Source organism: Bactrocera neohumeralis, chromosome 6 (assembly GCF_024586455.1).
Source record: "Bactrocera neohumeralis isolate Rockhampton chromosome 6, APGP_CSIRO_Bneo_wtdbg2-racon-allhic-juicebox.fasta_v2, whole genome shotgun sequence".
Classification (NCBI taxonomy): Eukaryota; Metazoa; Arthropoda; class Insecta; order Diptera; family Tephritidae; genus Bactrocera; species Bactrocera neohumeralis.
Window position 1 is genome coordinate 29,013,875 of NC_065923.1, and position 21,033 is coordinate 29,034,907.

At 34.5% G+C, this 21,033-nt stretch overlaps 2 protein-coding genes across 6 annotated transcripts in view; one reads left to right on the top strand and one right to left on the bottom strand.

Moving 5' to 3' along the window:
• LOC126762926 (dual specificity protein phosphatase 19) overlaps nucleotides 1-21,033 on the bottom strand; it is a 168,564-nt gene that overhangs the window by 120,914 nt on the left and 26,617 nt on the right. The gene's annotated exons all lie outside the window — the stretch shown is intronic.
• Nucleotides 1-21,033, top strand: part of LOC126762922 (breast cancer anti-estrogen resistance protein 1) — a 122,961-nt gene that overhangs the window by 77,360 nt on the left and 24,568 nt on the right. For both annotated transcript variants that reach the window (XM_050479965.1, XM_050479966.1), the window contains exon 2: nucleotides 14,097-14,240. In XM_050479965.1, the coding sequence (XP_050335922.1) occupies nucleotides 14,097-14,240 (144 nt within the window). The remainder of the gene's footprint in view (nucleotides 1-14,096; nucleotides 14,241-21,033) is intronic.

Here is a 21,033-nt window from a genome sequence, read left to right on the forward strand (position 1 = left end):
AAGTTTGCAAAAAAGTTTGTGAAATATTACATATTTATGTAGTTTCTAGTGTTTTTGAGATTGCCAAAAAAATAAAAATAAGAAAGCAAGAAAACAAAATACCAAAATCTTACTTAACTCTTTAAAAGATTTAAAGTATAATGTAAACTTCAATGTATGTTCAAGAAGTTAAATCTTTTATATTTTCAACCTGTGTTTTCTCCGTTTTATTAAGCATAATTACAATAATGATAATTTGTCAGAAAATCAAGTTTTCTGCACAACTTTCTCAATATATTAGACGATAACCGTAATTTTAACCAAAATTTTGGAATATAAAATCCTACAAATCAATAAGGTATAGAAAATGTTAATAAAAAAAAATTTGTTATTTTTCAAAAAACCTTGTAGCCTTTACTATTTTCACTAGAACCCATACATTTTTCAATGACATCTTGAGATAAGAGTAACTCGGCTTTATCGAAGGTACTTCCCAAAAGCAGTTAGTACTGCTATTTAACAACAGTTAATTTTAGCGTTGATGTCAAGTGTTTACTTCTATGATAATATATCAGTTTATTAACCAGTACAAAGTTTAGTACCAATTAACAAGAAGTTAAAGAGTGCAATTAAAAAATAGTTAACGAGAGTTCGTGTCTGAGAAATATCAGTATAAATACTCGTATAAGAATGAATGAATGTAATTGATAGGTTATGAGGTATAGAGATATGGGGATAAATTTGTGATTCCGAAACGCCGATTTTTCTAATTACCTAAAAATATTATTTGGAAAAAGCAACAACTTTTTTATTCAGTATTTCATAAATCGGGATCCCGAAATTTAAACAATTTATAATCCCGAAATCCCGATTTTTCCAATTACTGAAATATATTATTTTGTCAAAGCAACATCCCTTTTATTAAATATTTCAAAAATCGAGATCCCGAAATTAAACAAAAATTTAATCACGAAATCCTGATTTTTATTTATTATTTTAAAATATTCTTTAAAATATTATTTAAATACAGCTAATTGTTTTTACATAGTAATTCAAAAACCGGGATCCCGATAAAAACATTGTACAATCCCGAAATCCTGATTTTTCTAATTACTTATCTAATAATATTATTTAGATAAAACACAATATTATTTATTCAATATTTGAAAAATCGGATCCCGAAATTAAAATTATGTGATCCCGAAATCTCAATTTTTCTAATTGCTTAAAAGTATTATTTACATAAAGCAAAATAAAATTTACAAGTAATTCAAAAATAAAAACATCGGGATCCCGTAATTTTAATAACATGTTTCGGGATACTAATAAATTTTCAAGTTATTATCAATCATTATCTCGAACGAGCAATCAAAACACTTTAATTGGCATATCAGAAACATTTATAAAATCAAGCATACATTCCAATAAAAAATATATTTTATAAGTAGTATGTACGTAGATATACATATGTATGTATGTATGTATGTACATAGGTATTCGTACGTGATTATAGCTCTTGAAAATAAACTTGTTAAAAAATGCAATATTCAAAGTCCGCAACAAGCGTGCAAACAATAGAAACTGAGATAAAGTAAAGGAAAATAGCAAAAAACAGTTATGCATGTGACCTTGAAGCCAACAAAAGCGGCAAGAGAACAAGCTAAAGCAGCGCCGAAAAATCTTTGCACAAACAATTAACGTCTAGAGCGTTGCATAAGCGTAAATTTTAGCAATTTCGCTAATAATATTTGGCGAACAAATCAATTAGCGCGCCCTGGTGTATGCTGGCTTTGTTGAGCTCGGCATGCAAGCGCTGGCCTTTGGAGCACAAAGCCTAGGAGCCAAATTGGGGCAGAGGTGCGGATAAAAGGCCGAAAATTGCAAAAACACACACATATACAAAGGCAATTGATTGGCAAGCGACATTTCGACAAGCGGCAACTAATCAGCGCCAACAAAAATGAATGAAATGCAATTATTAGGCTTGAAAGCGTGGAGAAATGCTAGTAAGCGGCCACGCGCCGCTAGCGGGCAATAAAAACGGGGGAGGGAGAGAGAGATCTCACGTCTTTGATTTTAATCAACTAACAAATAATAAAAAAAAAAATTAAATAATGATTGCTTTTAACGAAAAAATTTATCGCCCAAAGCAGTTCATTAGCGCTCGTTGACAATCAAAATCGTGACTGAGCTTTCAATGAAAGCATTACGGCAAATCACTCTTCTAACGAAAGCACCGACGACGCTCGTGCTTAACCCTTTTGCGCTGCTGAAAAAATTTACTTTTTTTGATTGAATTATCATTTTCAACGCGTGGTGAATAATTTAATGGCTGATTATCATTTTCACCACGTGGTGAATAATTTTATGGCTGATTTACATTTTCACCACGTGGTGAGTAATTTAATATTATGCTACAAAATCACAAAAAAAAATCAAAATTACTTATTTTATGTACTCTAATGCATGTTAAATGATAATCAATTTCGACAAAAGCGTCCAAAAAGCATATTTCACTTATAAACATACCGATATTATACGTACATATGTATGTAAATAGCTTGTTTGCTATTCACGTAAAATTCGACGAATTCGTCAAGAGCACCACCGAAGAGTCATAAGCAAATTAAACCTTTGGAATCTCCTCGTTACACACAATATGCGTGACGCATACTTGCTGGCATCCGGTGCGCAACGCAGTACAACGACACGACGCAACGCTATGCGAAACGACGGCAATCAGTTAACCGGTTCAACAATGCCGGTATGCAAAGAGGCGCCTAAGCCAAAGCTAATCTTGAATGAGTACACTGAGTGTTCGAGTATGTAGATATGTAAATACGAAATCATTCGAACAGCCGAAGTAGTAGACGCACTCATATTTAAATGTTGATAATTATAGAGGGGGCAGTGTCGAGATAATGAAGGAAGCGATTGAGTAGACAACAAAGATGTGGCTAAGAACATGGTTAACAAGCTTAACACCCACACACATGCCAAACTAAGCGTTTGTTATGTTTGAAGTTTTAATCTGTTTTCTATATTTCAATCTCGACATTTCACTGTTGTTGTACTTATAGTTTTGTATCTACTTTGTTAGCACTTCCGGTGTGTTTTCCAAATATTGTTCCATTGATTAGGATTGATTAGGGTTATGAGTCACTTATCAGATATATCTATGCTTCGCTATGCAAGCTTATGTAAATATGTTTCTAATCCAAGTAAGCCCTTTGAAGTGTTTCTTATGTTGCACTTCGTGCCACCGCTTTGTTAATGGATTTTGTCTGCGTGTTCACACTCACTCGCTGAAACGTTGGAATGTTTCTTACACCATTTTTTATCGCTACAGAGCATCCATTGATGGATTACTTACATTCCAATTCGGTTTTTTCATAAAGCATCTTTCACCTTTTTTCAGCTTCATTTGATGGAAGTGAAATTTTTCAAATTTGACGTTTGATGATTTCAGATTTTTTTATTGTACTGATCTTATGTTACTGTTCGGCTTAAATTGTGTGCATGAGTCACGCGTTTACGTGAGCGAAGCTCCGCTTTAAACTCAGATTATTTAAGAGAGCGAGTATTTGTTGAATTCTGTTTCTGAGAATGATTTGGGGTTTTACTACGGTTCATTCATTTTTACGAATGGAATTAACTATATTTTTTGTTTCAGGTTCTCGTTAACCCCATAGTAATGCCGCTGGGTCATATTGACCGAAAGGTTATATACATATGTATATGTTTTTGCTTACACTAATAAATTTTCTGGTCATTATTATAGTTTTGAAATAGAAAAATATTGGACTACAATGACCACAACTTCTTATACAGTCTTTTCTGCTTTAAAATATATATGGTAATTTAATAATTAATAAAAGTCTCGAAACATAATCCTACCTAAAAAGTAGTTCTGACAAGTAGGAACTCTTAAAATTAGTACAAGAACCCTTTCTACTAGGAATATGACAGCATTCGGCTATTTGATTGCCTTTAAATAAAAAAAACAATGATTTATCTAGAAATGTAGGTAGCTTTTAATATTTCGTTATTACAGAACAAAAAAATAAATTTTCAAATATCGGTATATTGTTTTTCAAAATTTCTCCATTAAGATCTATAAGCTTTTGCATGCATTTCAAGCAATAGCCGAAGCCCTTTTGCCACTCTGATTGAGTTAACTCCAAAAACATGCTTTTTGAACTCATCAACAAGCTTCTCAGGTGTCGAAAAATCGTTGATCTATTACTTTATCTTTTACGAAGATTAATAAAAAGAAGACATTAGGTGCCACGTCAAGACTGGATGGATGACTCACCAAATTGATTTTTTTTAGTGCTCAAAAATGCAATTGTTTCACTCGTTGTATGAGAGAGAGCTCGCATTCTCGTGGTGAAGAGTGATCTGTCTTCGGCGGTTGGTTTTTATGATTTCTTGACAGACAACTGGCAAACAAATGATTGTGTACTACTTGGAATTTACTGTTCTGCGTTTTCCTAGGCGTATGGTTGCGATATTTGCAGTTGTTCCAAAAATAACAGACAATCATTTGCTTAGAAGCGCTACGTGCTCGAACAACTTTTGTTGGATCGCACATCTTGAAACACCCATACATTCCACTGTTCCTTACTTTCGGGCTCATAGGAGAAATTTACGTTTCATCATGTCTCTATCTCACGATAGGTCACATGACGATCTGGCGATATAAGATTTTGCGCACAGCTTCTATAGTTTCCGGAAAAACAACTTACGATCTTCACGAAATTATTCTTGCAGTGATCTACGACTTCGATTGGATTCACCATACCTTCGATAAACACTGGTCCTTGATGGAGTTTCATTGATTGATTTAAGTTTAACGATGAACTGTTGCTGAGTTAGTCCATGTCGAAAGTTGCTAAACAGAATCACGCGAAAATGTTCGTGATTTATTTTGGCCATTTTTTGGCCGAAATGAATATATCAAGTTACTGTAAACAACACAAAAAGCGACCGCGACATACGACCAAAACGTTCTGAGCATTTGTAATATCAAAAATATCAAACTTTACGATAAAGTTGTGAGTTGCCAGATTGCAACACTAGGGTAGCCAAATCCCGAAATACAAAAGGCAATCTACGTAAAATTAAGCGAAAATATTTCATCACTTAGCAGAATGTGGTTTGGAAAAAATGAGGCACATCTACATATGTACATATATCCATAACTTTTTTCTACACAATTTTTATTCAGAAATATTCGCTCTGTTATTTCAATTCGATTAAAATAATGATTAGTATTTATTCAAAACTTCTCTTAAAATACTCAAGAGCAAAATTGTTTGTTAAAGTTAAAATATTCCAGATTTGAGAGAACTAGAGCACTCAAGAGAACCGCAAAGTTAACATCATGGAAATATCATTTTAGAAAATATCGATTAATTAATTTTTTTTTAATTTAACTACATTTTTTCTATAAATTTCTAGTAGAGAGACTTTTTTGATTTGTTAATTTGCCGGATTTTGAGAGATTGAGACGTTTCAAGGAGCTCTCCTAGATTCCCTTCAGCCAAGTTTTTGGAAACATTAATAAAATCTTAAAAACGGTTTAAGTAATAATGGTGTGTGATCCATTCCAATATATGGTAACATATTGGGAAGGCTAAAATTTTTGAAATTAAAATTATTCGAAAAATTATACAATCTTAACCTAGTCCTATAAATTTATGCAGTTTGCAATATTTCTTGCTTCAAAGTTCACGAAACGGAGCAATGAACATTTTTTAATTAATATAAATTTTCCCTATGTATAGGATTTAGAAATAACTTCAAAAACCAATAATGATAGATATACACTTTTTCGAGAATTATAAAACTGTTAACTCACCCTAATGCCTGCACACCGTTTATTTATCATTCCAAGATTTTTTTTGACGTTTCGCGGTATTTTTTACACAATATTTACCTCGAAAATGTGTCGCAATTCTCAAAAGCAAAATGTCACTCACTTTGTTAGTATAAAATTTTACAAAGATGATTTATATCACTTTGTACTTTATCTGTTTAAACAAGCTAAATAAATGACTTGTGAACTTGAACCAGCACAATGTCGTTCGTATGGCGTTTTAGATTAAGAAAAACATAAATTTTTAAGGTTTTCGTCTAAAGATCACGTAGCAACGAGTCGTTGTACTCATTTTAAGTCTATATGCACATATGTTTGTATGTAAATAAGCTCATAATTGTGTTTGGGTTAATGTTCGAGACTGAGAACAAATATTTGCATACGTTTTTTGAAACAAAATGTAGTTGTTTGAGACGCATATGTTGCATTCGGGTGGTTCTAGAGATTTATGAAAATAAATATAGATGCTATATACATATTTTCCCAGAGATTCCTTTAGAAGAACCTAGAACTTTTCTTATTAGTAACTCGAGATCCTTCAATACCTCAGTTCAACTTAAAGTACATAAAAACGCTGCTATTGAATTCTAGACAAAGAAGCTTGTAGTGTTGATAATTTTCGCACTTTTTCACTTTTTGCAACAGGTGTGTTCAAAGTGCCCTCGTCTATTATTACCAACAACAATCGAAATTAATCATCAATTGCGCGCTTGTTAATTATATTGTCGAATATCGCAAGCGACACCTCGAAACGTGCCCAGACTTCTTTCTATGCAAATTTGAAAACAGTTTGCGATTTCTTTGTGTGCTGCTCGTCGTTAATAGTCGCACGAACAAAGTGCAAAATTTTGAAAGTGTTCAAATGACGGTATTGACTGTCTGTCTGACAGTTTGTTCGTTTATTTTATCACGTAGAAATGTAGACGCTGCATTATTTTGCAGTCAAACGGATATGAATGGAAGAAAATAGTTTGCTATTTTCATGTTCATGACTTTTGGTTAATTTTAAACTTAAGAGAAGTAATTTTTAAAATATTTTTTCCGAAGAAAATTTCGAACATTATATTTTTTCGAGAAAATATGATTCGCTTTGCTGAAAATTTATGTTTCCCCCTTGGATTTTATCGTTTTTTCGCTGGCAGATTCTGTGAAATTTTCGTCACCCTTCATCTGGACAATTTTTGATAAGAAATTTTCATTATTTCGGCACGTTGTTTCGTTATGAAATGATGCAAGGTTAGAACTGTACTTAACTAAGGTTTCCAAAACAGTTGTAATCAACTCAATAGGTTAAAAAATGTCAGTTATTCCATGGAATGCAATGAAAGACTACTTCATCCAACGAGTCAAATATGATAAAACCACCAGTAACGCAAAGCAAAAATGATGACTTTAACATAAGATTGATGCAATCTCTTTGAATACACTTCCTAAGTATCTTCCTCATTACCTTTGCAAACAAAAAGTTGCAGTAGCCGCGGCAAAAGCCAAAGGACATTAAATCCTTAGCAGCTGCAAGTTCATTAGCTGAATGCCATTCATTATTTAAGCAGCTTCCTGATCAAAAGGCCAGCGAGAGCACTTGCTTTCGTACTCTTTTCTTGGCAAGAGCGAAAAAAAAGTATGCACCAACTTTGCACCGGCTTTGTAACACCTCAATCAACAAGTTATGACAATATTTAAATAACACAAAGTGCCAACACTTTAGTCCAACGTGATTCATCATATTTCGCCTTTTGCCGTTCAACTGTGCAGACTGCTCCCCGCATATATCCCCACTTTGGCCGCCAGCTTGAGACAGTCAACTGCGCTGTGGCGCAATTCGGTAAGCTGATACTTTTAGAGCTCAAGCTGGGTAATGGGGTTTTTTCTCGGCTTCTTGCGTTCGCTCAGTCAGCATATTCTGTAAAAGTGTTCATTAAGCGTTAACTTGCGTTTTACTTTTATGTACGCAGGTAATATGAAGTCATTTCGAATATTCACTTTTTGTGCTTTCCCACCTTTTCATTAACCCCACTTTTTTTGTGAGCGTTTTTAACGAGTGTTGAGCTTTTGCTGATTTCTTCTTTCTTCGCGCTGTTGGTTAATAACCTTTCGACAGAAAGTTTTGCACTCGATAGTTTTTATTTCCCACTTAATATTTTATTACTACGTTTTTGCTTCAGTTTTCACAATTTTTTTCTTCACGTACTCTTTGACCATCAAAATATGAATATGAAATAAATGAAGCTTTACTTGACGAACGCGCAAGTAGTCGGTAGCGTTAATGAAGCAGTAACGGTTATTGTTGTTAGAACATAATTTTTTTTTACTGTTGTAGTTATTTTTATTATTTATTTTTGAGTGCTCAAATAACTGCGCGATCATGGTAGAGGTGATTTATAGAAAAACATTTGAGCGAAAAACATGATTTGCTTGAAAAAAGATTTGCATGAACTTAAAGTGTTGCTAATTTTTCGATTTGTTCATCAAGAACTATGAGGTTTTCATCAAGAACAATGAGTTAACCGATTTTTTATTACCATATATGTAGTAAAAATTTATATTAAGAATCAAATTAAATTAAAAAATTTAAGCGTAAAGTGTTTAAAGTTTTCAAAGTGATTATTTGCTGCTCAATGCCAAATGTAAATAATTTTAAATTGCCAGAAAAACATATTATGTTGACCCAAATTTACACCAAATGAAAAACAATTTTCTTGGATTTGCGAATTGCAGTAAGCTTCTTTAACTAATTCTATCAGAGACCATGAAACATTAATGAATATTAATGCGATGTTTTGCAAATTTACAGTTATGTACAACAAATTAGATACTACTTGTTTTGAATGTTAAAAAAAGGCAAAATCAAAATTGAAAACAGTATACTTTTGAATGAAAAAATAAAAATTTTTGTAATTATTTCATATTTTTTAAAAGTATATGCTTCCTTCATGTTATTGGAAAATTGTACATACAATTTTGAAAATTAGCCAGATTTGGAATCCAACTATACAGTATGCCAATAAAATAGTACTGATATGCAAAATGCAAAATATTTGTTGCCTACATTTCGGCGTTAAAGCAAAATGGAAAGCTTGAAACGCGTCTTTAGTTGGATCCCAAATCTAATTTTCAAAATTGTACCATTTTTGTCGAAACCAGTAACCTTCAAGTTTGTTTTAAGGCATTTGGGGAAAAGCGAAATGTGCTAACAGCTATCGACTGTTCGTTTTCTTTTAGAAAATATAACCCGAAAAATGCTTTGACGCAAACTCTGTTCCAAACAGTCGCATTTATGGATCGAACGATTTCTTGTACTCCAAATATGGCAAGATTGCTTATTAATGTTGCCAGTTAGCGTGAAACCAATAGTCTAGATTATTTTAAGATAAAAACTCACTAGAAAAACAATATAGCGAAATATTTGTTGCCTACATTTCGGCGTAAAAATATAATGGAAAGCTTAAATACATTTCTAAAAGATATAAAGTGAAACTTGTCAAAGAAAATATCAATACCTACTATGAAAATATATTAAACGATCCGAAAGTTATAAAAAAATTCGGTAGAATGCCCTAAAAATACAGTAAGGATTTACCGATTATTCACAAAATATCTTATAATTATAATTTTTTGTCTATAAAGTAGTATAAATAAAAAATATAATGAAATTAATAATAACTTCGAGTGGATAGTCATCACTCTAAAGGAGGCAGTACTCCACAGGAGTAGATCTACCGCTACCTCAGTGTCAGCCACTTCCGTTTGGAAGTTTGAATCTTTTTAGCCACCGTTTTCTGGACATAATGACATTATTAGTACCTATTAGAAATGTAGTAGACATGACAAGTTAATTATATGTTTTTACAATGAACAATACTCGTAATTAACCTGCTATGAAAGACTATGTTGTCTACATTTAGGGTGATAGTGTTCGAATGCGTTGTGAAATAGAATTTTATTTAAAAATCATAAGGATTTCGTAAGAATATTAAAATATGTAATAGAGTACCTAGGAAATTATATTATTCTGTATAACAATAGAGATAAATAATTTTCTGCTGAAAGTGCAATCTTCCGATAATTCTTGCTGTGGTAATATGATTGTGAGAACGTCTAAAGGGTCTTTATAAAAGACAAATGAGTGAACTAAAGTTTGTCAGATGGAAATTATTTCTAAATATCCTTAAGTATTAATAAAGAGCTCTCAAGTTTTTTTATAATAAACTTTTGAAATTTCTTAACTAAGGAAAAGACAAAATTTGGGGTACAATCTGAGATAAATTTTGTATTTTCCTTAAATAAAAAGCTTCAAAAAATTATTTTAAAAAATAGACAGCTTTTTCATTAATAGCCAAGGATATTTAGGCATAATTTTTCTCAAACAAATAAATTTTTAGAACAACGAGACAGTGATAGTAGCGCTTAAACACATTTTTACAGATACTTAACTGCGAACTTCAAAAATCTAAATAGCACCAAATTATTATCTGCTCAAAACTGTGCAAAATATATATTTTCTTAACAATTTTTAAAATGAATAATATTTTTGAATGCTCTTAGGTAGAATTTGAGTTTTCTAAAAAGGTTTTTGTGAAAAATTAAGACAAGTTAAAAAAATATAAATATTTTAAGTAAAAATGTTTATTTTTTAACATGTGCCTCCACTTTGCTGCACAAAACTGTATTCACAAATGTGTAAATTTATAACTTGTAGCAAATTCTAAGAAAATTATGGTTTAACAAGTCTTAAAAAATATGCATTTAAACGCTAAAACCAATATGTATGTATAACCGCATATGTAAATAATGTAAATATGCATGCATTTCCCGCCAACAAACGAGTGCAAAATAAACAAATTACAAACTACAAATAACTTTACACCACAAATGATGCATGAGATGTCGAATTTTCAGCCGAAACACTATTTACAATTTCGCCACAAAGCAAATACGTGGCGAGCGCGCACAAAAGCCTTTGCGCAAGCGCAACAAGCAATTAAAAGGGCTGTCATATACCACCCAAACGCCACACAGCCGAACGCACAAAACGGTTCAACCGTTCGACATATTGATATATTGACATTTTCAATTAGCATTGGTGCTATGCATACGCACTTATGTGGCCTGAGACACGCATTTCGAGAGTCACTCTCACGCCACACTTCACAAAGCCAAATTAAGTTCAGACTTAGACAAATTAGACGCAGGCTTTTAGTGTAAGACAAAGGCGATTTTCCGCCTATTGAAATTTACATTGAAAAAATAGAAATTTATTTACTTTTGTTACGAAAGTGTGTGTGGTGTCATGCCCGCGCTGAGGCGCATTCATGGTCTTAAGTGGTTTTCCTGCAGTCAACTCTTGACACTTGGCATGCAAGTGCGGTTTGGTTTCGATTATGTTTTTTGGATTTTTTTATATCACTCAAAACAATGCAAATGGTGCGAGTTTTATTTCGAATACAAATCATATAAAAGACTATAAAAATAGAAAAATAAATAGTTTAAAAATAATAAAGAAACGAATGAAAAGAAAAACAAGTTTCTCTAAGAAAACGTGCAGTCATAAAATCAAGAAGAAACGAATGACAGGCTTCTAGTGTCTAAATACGAATGTATATGTACGTCAGCAGTCACAGGGCAAGCCCCAAAAGGTGGAGCGGTGCTTTATTGGGTTCGGAGAAAATTCACATAGCACACACATACATACATACATACATATTAACTCAGTTCTGTTAGAAGTATTATACAAACACACCTTTAACTTCAGAAAGACAAGGTTCACACAAAGAGAAAATAAAAATGTAAACCAATATCTAACTGTGCTTCTATAAAAATTCGTAAAGGCTTAGACGTAAACAGGAAATGCCAAGCGTAGCGTTTGAGATTGGAGAGCATTGAGTAAGCCACAACCGCAATTCATTCAATTTATTCATTCATTCATATTCTGCAGCATTTGACGACACACAACTTCGGCGCTAACTCCACATTCAGCCTGTGCGGTACATACGCACATACAAGTGTACTGAGTACATACACTGTGTGGCGTTAGTGCCAGGCTTAATGAAAGCCGCGCTTGCCTTTATTATAATCCATTATCGTGCGCTCAACATTTTTATCTGCTCAGATTTCAAGCAAACTTGTTTGGATTCTTGGAATTTCTACCTTTTAATTAAGTCGCAAAAACCGCCGAGTGCACACAATTTTATTGCGAAAAGGTGGAGCAGATGAAGAAGGGAGGCACAGAAATATGTAGGTTGTATAATGCAAAAAAAAAAACAACGAAGACAAAATTGTCAAAAATGCAAAATCTAATTTCATATGCTGACATCGTGAAGGTCAGTTAGTCGACTTCAGTTTCGATAAGGACAAGACTTAAGAACATGCATGGATATATAGATATGTTGAAGATTTATGAAAGAATTTTGAAACCAAAATGTCATACACAGTCTCAAAACATCATAAACATTAAATAAAAGAGATATCTGGATCACTAACACTTCGTATCTGTGCCCTTTCGTACCATACTATATATAGCAAGACATGCGGTGAGTGTTGCTAAACTTCAGATATGCTGAGCTTACCACTCGCATGTTCACAGCCTTTTGGAGTATTTCGTAAAGAGATATACAGAAAAGTAATAGAACTGAGTCGATTTAAAAAAATTTTTGAACCAAAGTTTTAAATAAGCTCCTTCTGAGTCGATACAGCGCTGCCGGTGCGATTTCCAAGCTTGAAGGCCTCACGAAGGGCATAGTTTTGAAAGCCGGGATGCATGTTGCTTGGATCCCCGCTGTCGTCTCAAAATGCTTGCCTTTCATCGGCCTTTTAAGGCACGGAAACAAAAAAAAGTTCTGGGAGCCACATCTGGGCTGCAAGGCGGTTGCGGAAGCGTTGGGATGCCGGCCTTGGTTAGGTAGCTGTTCACAAGAATGGCGGTTTGAGACAGGACGCTGTCGTGGTGCAACTTCCAATCAGCTACGATGTCTTGTCGGACCCAATTGACCCTTCGTTTGAGTATCTTGAGGACTTCCACGTAAAACTTGGCGTTGACGGTTTGTCCAGGAGGAACAAATTCATGGTGGACGATACCTTTGATGTCAAAAAAGACAATGAGCATAGTTTGCACTTTGGATTTGCTCATTCTTCCGGTGTTCATCAGCGACCTCTTTCCGGGCCTCCAAAAGGGCCTGGTGGCAACGAAACACACCACTTCTTGCTAAAGCAACATCTGGGAAAGCCTGCTTGATCATATCAAACGTCTCTGTCGCAGTTTTACCGAGTTTCACACAGAATTTAATCGCGTACCTCTGCTCTAACGAATGATACATTTTCGGCTTGCACCACTCATAGAAACACGTCGCGCGAAAATGTTTGTTCTGACTCTTCAGATGCTGGGAGACAGCCGCTCGTTCATTAGCTTGAAACGCCCTTTACCGAATCCCGTCGGGCGCGTACGCTCCAGTCGCGGCGGAAGAAAATCAGTTGTGTTACTTTCTGGACAAACCCTGTATGACACATAAGCTTCACGAAAGTGAAACAACTTGAGAACCTTTAAACTGATAATATCCTTCGTACTAACGATCGATTGTTCGAGATTATACGGACTTCATTATCAATCACTTATTTATTACCAGTTTTCGAGGTCTCTTCTTTAGAAGAGCAAAGCCTGACCAGCTATTTTTTACTAAGCACTGAGTTTTTAAGTTTATAAAACTTTTTTTTTTCAGTCGGTTTGGATTATTGGTAAGGGGAAAAATGTGTAAACTCAATTAAGACTCAATTAAGACCCGTTTTCTCAATTTTTGGTAAGAGTCTTTGCTAAGGTAACCATCACTTAACTGATAGATGACTGCTAACCAGACATTGAGAAAAAAATGTTCTTTACCGAAAGAAGTAGTCTTGGTTAAGTTAACCATAACTTAACTGACAGATGGCTACTAACCAGACATTGACAGAAAACGGCTCTAAAAGATGAAAGTTACAACCATAGTATCTTAAATACTTAATTTTGACGGCAGTTCATTAAACTTAAGAAAAAACTCAAAACTTGGCGTGAACGCTCGATTATACAACTATTAATCCAGTAACATCTAAGGAATAAAGATTCCAAATAGTAAAGCTTTACTCTCACAAACACAAGTGACACTTTTCTCAGTTAGCAAAAACATAAAATATAGTTTTCGGACTGCCGACATCTATCCCAGAATCTCATAAATCATCTAACTCTTCAAATTCTTCTTTTCTTTTGCAGAAACTTTATGCGAAAGCGATCTATGACAACATTGCCGACTCGCCCGATGAGTTGGCCTTCAAGAAAGGCGATGTCCTCACCGTCATAGAACAGGACACAGACGGCCTCAAAGGTTGGTGGCTCTGCTGTTTGCGTGGACGCGAGGTAAGCATTTGCCATTTTCGGCGCAACAAACTTAAACGACAAGTTAACAGCATTGTCAGATTTTTATCAGCAAACCATTTGTAATGCCTAAATTGGCTGCGGCCAAAGGCAGAAGTAGAACAATAAAAGCAAACACACAAAATATTATATTAAGACAGACAGACTGGTAAGTGCAAGTGGCAGCAACTATTTTCGTGCGTAAGAGCGCAAAGCGTTCACTGTAAAGGAGTGAATGACTGCAGGACGCACTGTCTGATTGGCTGAGTGACAGCTTTGTTATTAATAAAATATGCAAAATTACTTAATCTATGCATCAGCAACGCATCCGCTCAGGCGCTCAACCGCTCAGCTCTGCTGCTCTTCAGCCGTGCGTTTTCGACTAACAGCACTATTAGCAACATAGCCGCAAGGGTGTTGCTGTTGTTTTTGACTCGGCACTTTAATTTCACAGCATTTTAGATTTGCTGCTATTTTTAGTGCAGGAATAATTACAAAGTGGCTGCGGTGGCAGCAACAGCCGCAGGAGTGCGAAGTGGCAACAATTGCACAGGCAGACGGTTGGAGAGACAGTCAACTTGTTGCAAGTGTTTTAGCGTTGCTGTGTATGTGGTGGGGCCCTACGGGGCGCTTGCTTGTCACGCAGTGGAATTTAGTTTTTAATTGCACGCAAATTGCAGAACATTTCAAAAGTTTTTTTGTGGGATTCTACATAATGTTTGACATTCAATTTGCAGTTATTGTTGTTGCTGCTGTAGTTGAACGCATGTTCTGCCTAGAGTCATGCAAGTACTTTAGAATAAAGTTGAAGGGGTTAGTGTGGTGTTAATTTTCTGACAAGCACTTTGAGATATGTTCCACCTAGGAACTACTGGAAAATATATATATATATATACTTTAAGATATGCGAGTTTAGGGGAATGTATGGGTATTTGTATATATGTATTTATATGCTTAATAACAGCAAAAATATAATCGCAAAAGCCTCAAGCCGGAAATACATTTTATTTCACTTTATATCCCAGTTTTCTTTGATCTTAGTAGAATTTGAGGACTTACTACTTGAGTGCCACAAAAAAATATATTTTGAGAAACTACTCAGCTAAGTCCACATATATCCTTATATTCTGGAAAATACTCGTAAATTTAAACGTCTCCTACCTAATTATTTAAAATTTAAGGTTTGATTACCTTAGGTTCAAACAGATTGAAGACCATTGTAGTTCACAAAAATATGAAAAATGCTTGAACCTTAATGTCCAATGAATACACATGAATTGACATTAAAGGAATCTGATTAATCTAGTTAGATTTGTGCAGCAGGAAATTGGCTTCAGAAATCACCATCATCTCGCCCTCGAGATTAGGCCACCTCGAACAGGTTCATCTGATTTAAATCCCAACAGAAAATCATCGATGATATATAAATATGTGATAATTACAATAATCGGGTCTTCGTAATCGGAACTGCAATTGGTCTGGATTCGGTCAAGAACTGTCACGGCGGCAACATCTCCTAACACAACTCGATGTTTTATGCAGCTACAATAACATTTCATTACCACTAACTTGTATAAAGTTGCCCCACTCCTTATTTAATTGATGTTACCTCCGCTTTGATTTACACTTGAGTGTATAGATAGCCTAGAACTTATTTTAAAAAGTTTGTGAGTGAAAACTCTAACTCCTATCATTTGATTTTGCGAAAAAGCTCATTTAATTATACTAAAAACCTTCAGTTCTCCAGTTCCCTAGGTATCTTTGTCAGTTCGTACGGTTCGTAAGTTAATTAATCTCTAACGAAGATGACCGAAAAGTGTGAAACATATTTCTCGAGCAAACCGTTTCAAGCGAATCGTGTTAAACAGCTACCTAGGCCAAGGTCAGGCGAGTAGTTCTTATGAAATCATAGACGCTGAGCCCGATAATCCCAAAAATGCTCTCTGGCTTGTCCCTAAGTAACAAAATACCGCCAAGTAACGGTTAGAGCTTAGCTGGGAGTAAAAAAAGGAAATGATTTTTATGTATACCATCGTATAAACATTTTTTGTATTGACACTTGTTACAAGTGGAACATACTGCGCTTATCTCCGGAATTAATTATAACGACATGATCTCTACGGGGGACCCCATCTGAAGTAAAATAAAAACAGGTATCTTAGGCCAGCAAGCCTTATGCTTGTAATGTATAAAAGAAATGTGAATTTTTTACGGAAAAATTTATCAATTTATCTTTTAGAAACTAATTGGTAACAACTTTTTTCATTTTCTCTCAATTAAATAATTTTTTAGGACTATAAGTGTAGTTCAAGAAAAGAAGAAAATTTCGTTTAAAAATCGTAGAGTAAATCAGAGTCAAAAAAAAAAAAAAGAAAAATAGGAAAATGTATTTAAGGGATCACTAACCATCGTTGTTTATATTTTTTATAAGCCTCTGTTAGTATGGCCTTCAGTGCCTTCCAGTGAATTTTGATTTGTTTGGTTTCGGCTAATTTTTGGAGTCACATTCGATAGATTGCACACCTTCAAAGTTACTACTATGAGCAAGAAATAGTAAGACTTTATTCGTAATTTTAAAATTCTTAATTTATTCTTCAAAATCTATGTCGTTCCTATCAAAGTAATCCCCCTTGGCCACAATACACTTGTGCCAACGTTTTTTCCAATTCTCGAAACAGTTGTTAAAGTCAACTACCGAAATAGCTTTCAATGCGCGTAGCGGTTTCCCCTGAGCGGGCGTTTGAGTTTGGTGAATAGCCAGAAGTCATACGAAGCTAAATCAGGCGAATACGGTGGTTGCGGCACGATAATAATTGAAAATTTGGCGAAAAACTTACGAAAAATGTGTATGTGACGGTGCCTTATAGTGGTGTAAAACGAAAATTCGGACTATAATTCTGGCCTATTTTTACGAATAGCTTCGCACAAACGACACATAACACTCAAATAGTATTCTTTGTTGACAGTTTGACCGGTCGGTAGGAATTTGGAGTGCATCACATCTCCATAATCGAAGAAAACTGTCAACATAACCTTGCATTTTTGCCTGCTTTGACGTGGGTTTTCGGCTTCGGCTTCGGCTCACCATTGCCACGATATTTGGCCGATTGATCGTCTGTTTACGGGTCGTAAGCATAGATCCAACACTCATCGCCAGTAATAATTCGTTTCATGACATTCTGGTTGTCGAAAAACATTGTTTCACACGCTGTTTTTTGAAAAAATTTAGTGATTTTGGAACTAAACGTGCTTTCACTTTTCTTGTACCTAAATCATGTGAAACAATTATCACCCAAGCCCTTCTTTGTTGAATAGTTTCACTCGTCTTAAAAATCGCTGAATGCACTTAATGTACTTCAAAAAGACAAGCGTATACTAAACACTTATGATTAGTTTGATATGACATTTGGCTCAGATCTCACTGACAGTCATACCTAGAAAAAAAAATATTTCGACGAATGGGTTTTCGCGTGAAATTTAAATTAAAAAGTTTAACTCTTTTTTGCCCACAGATCATATATTCATAGAACTCCGTCTCGCCGCCAATAATTTGAAGCGAACTCCTTGTTCAGTTTTTTTCTTGGTATCGCCAAATCGCCAACCAATCTTTTGCTTCGAAAAATCAACTATCTTCACAAGAACATAAAAAGGATGTACCAATATAAGAAAAATTGTGTTATCGATTCAGTATGCGCGTGCAGTTAAAATGTACCAATCTGGGTCAAATTTGATCACAACGTACAATTCATATCTATGAATATTTACATATCCATTCCATTTTGACGAATAAACTTTAAGTTAATTTGTTTATTTTTTTTAATACTTTGATTTCCCAGACTGAGTATAAAGTCCTCATTAAAAACCGAAATTAGTTCTCACTAATGCAATTAAATACATACATAAATCCATAGCTACATTTGTATTTATCTGTCAATGCACTATCTCGCAGTAGCGTGCAACCTTGAGAGTCTATTGCAAAAATTCGAAAATAATCGATTCACTGCCAAAAATCGTACTAAATGGATATTTATGGCTGGCAGTGTCAAACTGACAGACAAAACGTTAATTTATTTTAATTTAATACACTGGGGCATTGATTTCGGTGCGTCACGTTGTTAGTGTATGTGAGTGTGTGTGTTTGCTAACAATTTAATTAAGCGCCGTTTAAATGCGCCACATGCCACAAAGCGAGTTGGAAGCACACAAACACAAACATATTTACATCAACTGCAGCAACGAGCAACTGCAGCCACAAAGCTGGCGGCGCCAAGCGACTCAGGCGGCGGCGGCTTAGCGTCAAAGCAGCGCAGAAACCACTTGTCAGCGGCGAAATAATCAGCGTTAATGTTTCGCGTGAATGATTGGCCGGCAAAACAGTTTGTCAAGCGCGATGCAAAGGCAATAAAAAATTAAAAACAACCAAAAATAAAAAAAATAAACAACAATACTTTCATTGCTGTACTACAACAAACACGCTGGCGGCAATAAAAATTGGAAAAGTTTAATTAAAAAGCCAACACCACACTCTAATAGAAACAATTAACCCAAAAGTCAATTACAATAGCAACAACAGCAGCAACTGCAGTAACGGCATTAGTATGTATGCTGCTACCTAGAAACAAAAGCGCCGGCGAAACATTATTGCTGCTTGATTGCTTGGCGCGAGCGTTGGCAACAATGTGGTGGCGTGTCGCACATACATACATGTTGGCGTGTCTGCGGCTATATGGTTGTTGTTGTTGTTGCTTTTGGCTTTTATTGACAACATGTGTTGTGCGCTTACTTGTTGACAGCTCGGTGGGTTGGCTTGTTGTTCGGTTGTCGTGAATTTGGAGCAATCAACAACATTCGTCGCATCACTGCCGCAACTGAAACCACAACAACAACAGAAATAAACACATAAATGCAGCATAAATTTGCACAAATAATATTTGCAATGTTGCCACGCATTTAAAGAAAAAAATAAAAAAAAATTAATTTTCGAAAAATCGAAAGCTGCCCTGTAGGAACAAAATTTATGGCAAGGAAATAAATATTAGAAAAATCAAAAGCTGACCTGTAAGAAAAAAATAAGGAGTCTGAAATAGATATTTTCAAAACCGAAAGTTCGCCTGTAAAATAAAGCAAAGGAGTTGGATTATATATATTGTGTAAATCGAAAACTGCCCTGTAGGAAAAAAATAAAATAGTTGAAATAAATTTTGGGAAAATCGAAAGTTGCCCTATAGGAAAAAAGTAAAGAGCTAGGAAAAAAAAATTTAAAGTAAATAAATATTGGCAAAATCAAAAGCTGACCTGAAATATTTTTTTTTTCCAAATTTTAGGAAAAATTGAAATAAATTTTTGGAAAATCAAAACTGGGAAAAAATATTGGAAAAAATCAAAAGCTGACCTGTAGGAAAAAAGTATGGACTCTGACATACATTTTTTCAAAACCAAAAGCTTCCCTGCAGGAAAATGGACCATGAAATAAATTTTTGGAAAATCGAAAACTGCCCTGTAGGAAAAAAATTATAGTAATGAAATAAATATTAGAAAACTCAAAAGCTGACCTGTAGGAAAGAAGTATGAAAGAAATATTTTCAAAACCGAAAGCTCCCCGTAAAACAAAGGAATGGTTCGATTATATGTATATTCGGTAAATCAAAAGGTTGCTTATAGGTAGAAAGTAAGGACGGTGAGGAGGCAAAAAGTAAGAACTCTGAAATAAATATTTTCCAAACCAAAAGCTTCCCTATAAAACAATGGAAAGGAGTTGAATTATATATTCGGTAAATCGAAAACCGTCCTGTAGGAACAAAGTAAAAAAGCTGAAATAAATTATTCGGAAAATCGAATTGCCCTTTACAAAATTTTCGAAAAATCGAAATGTTTCCTATAGGAAAAAAAGTAAGGACAATGAAAATAATTTTCGAAAATCGAAAGCTGCTCTGAAGGAAAAAAGTAAGACTTTTTCGGAATATCGAAAGGGCAGGAAAAAAGTAAGTACGATGAAATAAATATTCAGAAATATTCGAAAGCTGCCTTGTAGGAAAAAAGTAAGACCGCTGAAATATATATTGCTGTAGAATTTAGGGAGAAACAGTCAGTGTAGTCAAACGACTCTGAGAATATTGTTTTTTGCTTAATTTTACGACTTTTCATATTGTTTTTTTTTTTTTATTATGGATAAAAGGTATGAAGAAGAGTTATATGGTTTCGCGCAAAAATCCCTCTAAGACGGAAGAACCCCCTCCCTCACTTACGGATACAAATCACCGCCGATTTCCATCTATCGGTCGATCGATCACAGTAACATTCTGATTCCAACATACTGAAAAAACCTTATACGGGTTAATAAATCTTCCACTGCTCTATGGATAGTTCTGGCTTTGGAAAAAAAAACTATTTCAATTGCAAAAGATAGATAGATGCTCCGTTAGTTTCCACCTCCAAAATTAAAACTCCAAGCAGAGAAACCGAAGAAAAAATTTTAGAGAAAAGAGATGAGTCGAGCGTAGACCAAGAAATATTGGCAATACTGGTTATTATTTATAGATACAGTTCGAAAAAAATATTAAAAGGAGAATTGAGACAATAAATGGATATGCATTAAGGGATATCCAAATGAGAACAAAAATCGTTAGTCAACGGAACGCAACGTAAAGAATGAAATATAAGCAAATTTTTTGAAAATTTTCCTACAGGGTTTGTATGAAAAGCCGAAATTAAACTGGGTGTAACTAGGGCAAACAGCTACCTACAAGTATATCTTATACACAAACCTGCATATGTATACATATAAGGTGTGTGTATA